The 8610-nt window shown below is 37.3% G+C and overlaps 1 protein-coding gene across 5 annotated transcripts; it reads right to left on the bottom strand.

The window, feature by feature from the left end:
* Positions 1–3002: 3002 nt before the first annotated feature.
* On the bottom strand, positions 3003–7414 carry LOC147181316 (uncharacterized). Of its 5 annotated transcripts, none has more exons than XR_015095584.1 (10): positions 7312–7414; positions 7129–7229; positions 6873–7001; positions 6737–6782; positions 5696–6288; positions 5174–5236; positions 5002–5074; positions 4862–4906; positions 4040–4082; positions 3003–3937 (listed from the first exon to the last, which is right to left on the bottom strand). XR_015095584.1 is itself a non-coding variant. In XM_086080730.1 (10 exons), the coding sequence occupies exons 1-9, from the start codon at positions 7376–7378 to the stop codon at positions 4058–4060; spliced, it is 609 nt and encodes a 202-aa protein (XP_085936856.1). In that variant the 5' UTR covers positions 7379–7408; the 3' UTR covers positions 3003–3937; positions 4040–4057. The 5 variants fall into 5 exon arrangements, 4 of the variants coding, with proteins under 4 accessions (XP_085936856.1, XP_085936871.1, XP_085936863.1 ...); XM_086080730.1 differs by having other exon boundaries at positions 6232–6288; positions 7126–7229; positions 7312–7408; XM_086080745.1 differs by having other exon boundaries at positions 5174–5233; positions 6232–6288; positions 7126–7229; positions 7312–7408.
* Positions 7415–8610: the final 1196 nt, after the last annotated feature.

The following is an 8610-nucleotide window of genomic DNA, read 5'->3' as shown; positions in this document are numbered from 1 at the left end:
TGTATTTGATTGATTATTTTCTTAAATTCTAAATAGTTTACTGACAGTTTTTGTTATTCTGTTTTTTTCGAAATGATACCCCTAAATCCCAAAGGGTCAAATTTCGCCCTAATCCTAAATTAGGGAATACATTTACAAAAAACATTGAAAAAACATATTTTGGTGTTCAGTGAACTTATAGCAGTCATTTAATGTATAATTCATAATTTTTTCAAAGAAGAAAAGGGTTCTTGGTTTCTCCAGGGTTAACCATGCTCAAATCCTACTCTGAAAATATTGCAATAAAAATTGTAAAAAAAAATCTTTTTTATTGAAGTTGTAAGTGTTGCTGCTTCATATGCCTCGTAGAGAAAAAATATACTGATCAAATCAACTTTATTGTTGTGGGATTTGTTAGTTATTGTCGAAAATGTTCATATAGACCCAATTAAGTCTTTAAAAGGAACCCTGACTGTAATGACACGTTTCAGATTTCTTTGAAATGTAAAGTGCATTACAAATTAAATGTATTATTATTATTATTATTATTATTATTATTATAGAGCAAACTGTTGATCAAATTGTTGTTTATAAAAAGTGTGTGTGTATTTGCGTGCGTGTGTGTGTGTGGGGGGGGGGGGGGGGGGCAAAATTCCTGAGCCAGAACTTTTTCCGGGGAGCGGTGGTGTAGCGTCCAATGTGCCGATTTGTTGTTTGACCGACATCAAGCCATTACTATTCGCTCCGTCGTTTGGTATTCAAATATCCTACAAAAATTTCTATTGAATAATCAGGTATTTGGATAAAAATAATATTTTCGCGAGGTGAAAGAACAATTATGAATACAGAAGACATTAAAAACATATTTACACTTACTAATGATTGACCAACTTTCATTTCTAGATAATCAACTTTTTTTCTTTTTTTCCTTAAATTTAAATTGTGCTTAACAGCACATTATTTTCCTCTCTAGAATGTTAGGGACATTTTAGACAAATCTCTCCCCATGGATTTTGGAATGACCTTATGTTAAATATTAGGCAACCTCCCTCTCTACCCACTCTTAAAACACATCTTTGCTCTTTGGCGTTTGACTCGGCATGAGACTCAACATTGTTTCAATGTTTTATGGTGCCTGCGGTATTTTGTTATCAATTTATTATTTATTTTATTTCCTTATTTACTTACCTACTTGTGTTATTTTATTGACTTATTCATTCACCCACTTAAGATAAATATGAATTTATTTGGTGTTATTTTGTGTGAAAGGAATTTTCGAGTTGAGTAGTTTTTGGTCTGTGAGACAAAGTGACGTCAGAACCACAGTTGTGATTTTGCCGACCGTCAACTGCACAATTGAGTGAGCTCGGTTTATTAAACTGATCTCTAGGAACGGCAACTGTGTCCGGCTGTCAGCATCAAAGTGTGCAAATCATCACGTCGATTAGACTGCCTTTGAATAGTCCGATGGTTCTCGCTGCAGCCGCATGCACCGTTAGCATGCTAACACTATAGACGCCCTAAACACTGGCAACAGGCACCGTGCAATAAAATGTCAGCGTAATTAAGTCTTCTTTGAATGCCCTTAATTGGCGATCGAACGTGATTTCTGTACGAAGTTGTCTTGTTGACTTTGTTTGCAATAATTTACGCCGGCAATAAGAACGGCAGACACACATTCCACAAGACGAGTCAAAGCGAGAAAAAGTTGGCTTGACGTTCAATGTTTGATATTGACCCCTACTGTATAGCTTAGGGACCGTCTACAAATTACATTCTCCAGGGTGACGTATCATCAAATCACCATAAAGGTTTTTTATTTTATTTTATTCTGACTGCTGTAGTAGAGAGCAATGGTATGCATCTAACTACTACAGCTCCAATATTTATCATATCTTTTCTTATGGACTATTTGAGGACATTTAAGGGACTGTTCCAAAATATTCACCAAAAATCAACAAAAACACATTTTGGCATTCTGATTGCTGTAGTAGATAGCAATAATGAAATTTAACCCATAATGAAAGATATGATAAATATTGGAGCTGTAGTAGTTAGTTGGATACTATTGCTATTTACTACAGCAATCAGAATGACAAAATGTGTTTTTCGTTGATTTTTAGTGGCTATTTTTGATTGTCTGTGGTCATTTTAGGCCCTTGAATGTCCCCAACTTGTCCATAATGAGAGATATGATAAATATTGGAGCTGTAGTAGTTTGTTGCTTGCCATGGCAAGCTACTATAGCAATCAGAATGAAAAACTGTGTTTTTGTTGATTGTTGGTGAATATTTTGGAACATTGGTTATTTTTGTCCTTTAAATGTCCCCAAATTATCCAAAATTATAGATATGATAAATATTGGAGCTGTAGTAGGTAGTTGCTTATCATTGGCAGTTACTACAGCAGTCAGAATTAAAAAAATATATATAACCTCTATGGTGATTTGATATGTCACCCTGGAGAATGCAATTTGTAGATGTTCCCTAAATTAGACGTTAGGAGTGAATATCAAACATCGAACGTCAAGACAACTTTTTCTCGCTACGAGTTAAGTAATTTGTAGCGCCGCGACTAGTAACACGTTCCCGGGAAAAACGTCAAAATAAAAGCGTTTCTTGGCATTGCGCATTTGAAGTTGGCCTTCTTTCCGCATTGGCGATGTTTTGCTAGACTGTCAAATATTCCCCACATGTAAACAGTTTACATTGCTGGATTTGTCATTGTGCTCGTGGCTCTTACGCCGGAGTACTTTAAGACCTGAATATCCCATATGCACTTCTATCATTTTGGAAAATAGGTTTAGGGACAAAAACAATAACAACAAAAACAGATGAACAATCATGGAAAATCAAAGGTAGCTACTGTATATGACTCTTAAAGCAATAAAAAGATTAACAATGCCTCAAATTTGGATTATTGCATTTTATCACACTAACGCTGTATCTTCGGAAAGACGAACGTGTATGTGGATCACTCTAAACGAAGGTCGTGGGAAAAAGAAACAGCATTCGGAGAGGGAATAGCTCCAGCACAACTTTATTTTCTCGTCTCGTTCTCCAGTCACAACAACAACCGTCACAAACGCTTCTCCCTCATTTTTCAATGTATCCTTCCGCCACTCGCGCTCATTTACAATGATGTAGTTCCGTCCCCCCAAATCAGAAACAAAATAGATGCCCCACAATTACATATAACAATGTGAAAATAAATTCTCTTACATTCTCTTCCGTTGTTGTTGTTATTATTATTATTATTATCATCTTCATCATCATCATCATAATTATCACTAGTAGTAGTAGTAGTAGTACTATTGTCTAATAAAGAAAGGCAATATATGACTTTTTCCCCCCTTGACCTCCACGGACAAGTTTTGGGGCACTGGCTGGGAATTGAACCTGCGCTGTTGGCATGACAGGCATGTACCACTACTCTACCAGTTAGGGCTGCACAATATTGGAAAAACATGCGATATGTGATATAGTTGTTGAATATAGCAATATTGAGATTGCAATATTTAACATGTACCTAATAAATTACATTTTTATTATCGAATGAAAAATTTACATTTTTATATTATTCCAAGTTAATTCATTGTAATTAGAAATAATGTTCAACTATTGGATGCATATATATATATTTTAAATTATTTATATAATGTATATATATTTATATGTTGTGCAGCCCTCCTACCGGTTTACTTGTGTAATTGTATATGATATAATAAGCACGGTATAACATTACTTTGTTCGTCCACATGTACCAATGGCACACATCATAAAAAGCAGTGTATACCCTGTCCATCGTTATATGTATTTAGAATAATATACAATGTATAATAATATAATAACATAATATTAATGATATATAATAAATAAGTTATCAAGAATATCTTTGCTGTCTCTCTATGCATTTTCCTTTAGTTCCTCTTGCCAGGCTTTGCCTCCGCAGCAATGCTCTGCAGCAACAAAATGAAATTAAACATTTTCAAATCAAAAAAGTACACATGATTCAGACAGATACGATGGTTAATATTCAAAGGCAAAAAGAAATTACTTACCGGCACAGAAGAAACAAGTCAAACCAAATTTTGGCCAGCAGCCCTGCAGACACAAGCAACGGCAATGGAGACATTGAAGTCATACACAATTTCAAATTGACCTTGCCCTCATATTTGAATGGTTTTCTTTTTGTGATTAATTGAACACTCCAATTGTGGGTGATTGGGGTAGGTGTGATTGTGAGTGTGATTGGTTGTTCGTCTCTGTGTGCCCTGCGATTGGCTGGCAACCAGTTCAGGGTGTATCCCCCCCCCCCCCCCCCGCCTGCTGCCGAAAACCAGCTAGGATAAGCTCCAGTGCCCTCCGCGACCCTTGTGAGGACAAGCGGTTATGAAAATGGATGGCTTTATTTATTTATTTAGCTATGCACTTTTTGCAAATGATACAAGATCATTTAGTGCAGATTTTTAATGCAGCAGGTAAAGGGCACGGGCTCTAACTCATGAGGGCCAAAAACCCCAGAAAAGATCTAAGATATGAACCAAGCGAGTATCACGTCAGTGATATCAAGAAGAGTTGCACTGAAATCAAGCAGAATCATGGTCGAACATTTGCTCTTACTCAAGTTGAACAAAAATATTGTTTCTGTTGAACAACGACTGGTTTGCGACATTTTCTCAATGTCAATGGAAGTATTTTTCCTTGTGACAGACAAAAAGATTGCCTATTATTGTACTTGTAAAGTGGTTACACAGCCTGTCAGCTTGCTCCGTATTGTTTGCAATGTACATTTGACCAGTCACTACCATAAAGAGCCCAGAAAATATTACAGTACAGTATTAAAAAAATGAGCTCACGGATTACACAGACCGTGTACTAACCTGCGTTGGACGGGTTCATCATGTGTTGCAACTTTATTGCGGGCCCTGTTGTTAAAAAGAAACACATGACTGACACTGAGTCATGGTAATGACGTAACATGGTGGAGTGGGTGGAGAAATGTCGACAAGCGTCATATCACCTCATGGTTTTCGTCAAACAGACCACTAATATGACGAGGATGAAAAGCACAACAGCACAGATCAGCCCGGTTCCTATGTGAACAAAAATGTACAACAGATGTTATTAGCGCCTTCATCCCTGCTGAGGCCACTTTACGATTTGCAGTAGAACCAAACAAAAAAGCGCCTTACTCTTGGAGCCTCTCTTTGAGCTCGACTTCCTCAGAGATGTGACCGTCGTGAGCTTCCCCACTGCTGGAGGAGAATGAACCGTGATGAGTGTTAAAGTTAAAACAATTATTATTTTTATTTTTGTCAGTGGTGGACAAAAGAAGGCGTCCGTCCACCTTGCGCAACTCTTCAGGTCGCAAACTGCTTAATGCAGTCTGAAAGAGATGAATTGTGTGGATTCAAACACTCAAGGTAATAATTGACACATTAATAAAGTGGCAAGCTGTAAAATGATTCAGAGGCTCAAGTTGGGGACATTATAATCACACTACGGTATCTAGATGAGGACTGTTTGGGCGCAATAATCCCTTACACAGGAGAATTTTTTCCAAGGACCGCCTCATAATTTGAGTTGCACTTTAACAAGTTAATTAAAATTTGTATTTATTTTTTTAAACTTGTATTACACCTTTTATTCTTAAAAACAACAGTACTTGTTCGGGAAGGAAAAAAGGGGCATCAAGGGAGGATTTATTTATTTACTTATTTGGTGGCACGGTGGATGACTGGTTAGCACGTCCGCCCTCCCAGTGCAGAGGACGTGAGATCGAGTCCGGGTTTCAGCCTTCCTGGGTTCCTTTCACTTTTCTTCTTCTTTTTTTGTCTGTGCGTGTGTGCGTGCGTGCGAGTGTGTGTGTATTCGTTAGCTCACCAAAAACCTATTTTAAAAAAATCCCATACCGTTCACCTAAACCGAACACCGCCGTCAGGAGACCCGAGGAAGGACCAAAGAAAACAAAGGAAAGTGAAATCCAGCACCGACCAGACCTATTTTTCACAGTCCAATAAATGTTATTTTGTCCAGAATATCAACATTTTACATGGCTAAGTAGGGTCCTTAGTCAGGTTCAGGTTACTAGTGATGATTTGCACACGAGACACTTTTTAGAGTCCGTTCTACTCATTTATTACTTTTAGCACCATTGTTCTTAGCAGCCAGAGCATAGACGTGTTTGGAGTTTGATTCAACACCATCACTGCAAAGAACACACAAGTCGAGTGAATCCCTAAATACTCACTACGGTTCCCGTCAGGATCTCTGGTGATGTTCATTGGCTCACTCTCGTCAGGCATCTCTGTGTGGGAAAAGACATTTAAGTTGGAGTTTGCCATTAATGTCACATCAAGGTATACAAATGATTTGGGTCTTGACATACAGTTTCAGTATATGCACCTGTCAGCGGTTGTTTCAATTTGATTAAAACGTTCTTGATCAACTCTTAAGACTTGAGCAATGCAGGCATTGCATTTTCAAGGGACGATTGCTCTAAAATTTCTGTTTGAGTGCCAGTGTCATATCATGCTGCCTCAAGGAGGTCTGCATGGACATAGATTGGCATCCAACAGCTGACAATACATTCTTCTGCAAACATAAAAACTCGTTGAGACCGTATTAGCTTCCAATGCCCGAATCAAAGAAATTACAATCAAAACGGAGTAAATCAGTTTTTACGCCTGTCCCTAAAAACAAACATCTACATCGTCACACACTCACACATGTGTAAGGGTTTCTCGCAGCATTACCTTTCATTTCGTAGTGCACGCAACCCTGTTGCGTTAAAACACTCCCCTGAAATAGTAAAAAAGGAAGTACGAATTGGTCGGGATAAAATCCATCTTTCACAAAATCACACAATGAATATAGACAGGTTTAACTTACATTGTAACAGTTCCACTTTATTTTAGTGTCCCTAAAGTGTTTTGTGGTAATGGAATTGTTATCCATCCGTACTACTTCCTCACTTGTTTCAAACGTTGGTGTCCACAAGTGGGCATAAGCAATATTCGTCTGTTGAGAAAATTTGCATTATGAGTAGCGAGAAAATCTTCACACACTTGAAGAACCAGTTTAGTGACAGTACAGTAGTTTCTATTTTAAAACAACAACAATCAAATTTAGATTAAACACACAATACCTTATCTTGAGAGATATAAATTGTACATCCAATGCCGAGATTTGGGAATACAAATTCTTTTCGGGGGAATTCTTGGCGTGTCACGACACGTTTTTGGCAAGCTGCGAAAGTCAAATCAGTTAAACTGCTTAGTCATTCAGGAAAGAGAACATAAAACTACTTATATAAAGAAAAACATCTTACATTCATCTGCACTGGCATAGAAAAAGGCAGCCAAAAAGAAGGCAGAGAAGAGACGTACAATAGCCATTGCAGAATGAATGAAATGGTGCTTTGTGCAAGTCATACAGGAAAAGGATATGATGATTTTTACGCCACACCCGCTGTTTCTGTATTCTGGTAAGGAAGTTTGTGTATACAAATCAAATCACTAAAGTTTTGCGCTTTGCACTTCAAATATCAAGATAAACCAAATAAGCAAAGGACACCGCCAGTTAATGAATAATGTTAGGCCTGACTGTATTTTAAGGAACCAAATATGACATGTAGCCCCAAGTTTTGCATGTAAACCACATGAGGGTGCCCTTGTCTGACACGTGGGCCGATGTGCAAGCTGGCAATGATGTCAGATCTATGGCGCAATATGAGTACAGACAGTGCTGTATATGAGGACATGAAAAACTCTATTACTCTTCTTAATTCTTCTTTATTCACCCTCTTTATTATATTTACAAAAAAATTGAAAATGTATAACTGCTTTATATTCATAAATGGCAAAGCAGTGAGCCGAGTGGTGATCACATCTGCCTGAGTTGAGAGGTTCGCCCTCTGCGGAATTTATAGGTGGCCTCCCATCTTCCAAAAGCATGCATGCAGCTTGTAGAAAATGGAGGGATAGAAATCAATGTATAGCAACTTATATTTTTAAACTTGAGCAAAAACACATCAAGTACTGTAAATTATAACACTTTCATGCACATTATGATAACCTACATCAGGATTTTTTTTTCCTCAACTGTTATTCCTCTTTAAGTATGAAAAAAAAAAATCAACTTGAATGAAGTCCAGATAGTAATTTTCTTTTTTCTGGCAACCATTCTTCATCACTGCCGCCGATGGCATATGATCGACTATCCTGTAGGTTTTGCTGGCATGTTCTGCACCTGACCACTACAAAACATAAGGACCAGGATCTTTACTCTCATATGAAGACTAAAATATATAATATGTTGCTATAATAAAAAGGGAATGATGATTTAAAGCAAACAAAATTACTGCACATGAAGTATTTTCAAAAGCAACAAAGTTACAGCAACACTAAGTTGTAGTCACAATACAGCTAATGATGTCCAAAGTCCAATTTAGTGGATTCATGATCAATCACCATTTCCTCAAATTACAAAATCAATACTTGAATATTTTAACAATTATATTACTCCTTAGTTGTTCCTTGATGTCCCAATATATTTTTTACTTGCAAGTCTCCTGGGATAGAAGGAATAGACACTTAGTCTAGCCCATCACATCTGAACATCTGTCGGC

Source organism: Leptonotus elevatus, chromosome 1, assembly GCF_054856555.1.
Source record: "Leptonotus elevatus isolate MCC_2025b chromosome 1, RoL_Lele_1.0, whole genome shotgun sequence".
In the NCBI taxonomy this organism is placed as follows: domain Eukaryota; kingdom Metazoa; phylum Chordata; class Actinopteri; order Syngnathiformes; family Syngnathidae; genus Leptonotus; species Leptonotus elevatus.
The sequence above is the reverse complement of the archived record's forward strand: the minus strand, read 5'-3'. Positions and strand labels throughout refer to the sequence as shown.

Bases quoted from the DNA above. Each gene is read 5' to 3' on its own strand.
- LOC147181316 (XM_086080730.1), bottom strand. From the start codon at position 7,378: ATGGCTATTGTACGTCTCTTCTCTGCCTTCTTTTTGGCTGCCTTTTTC. The intron at 6,783-6,872 runs GTAAGTTAAACC...TTACTATTTCAG, and splicing joins TAAAGTGGAACTGTTACAAT to GGGAGTGTTTTAACGCAACA. The intron at 4,907-5,001 runs GTGATATGACGC...TTTTAACAACAG, and splicing joins TGTTTGACGAAAACCATGAG to GGCCCGCAATAAAGTTGCAA.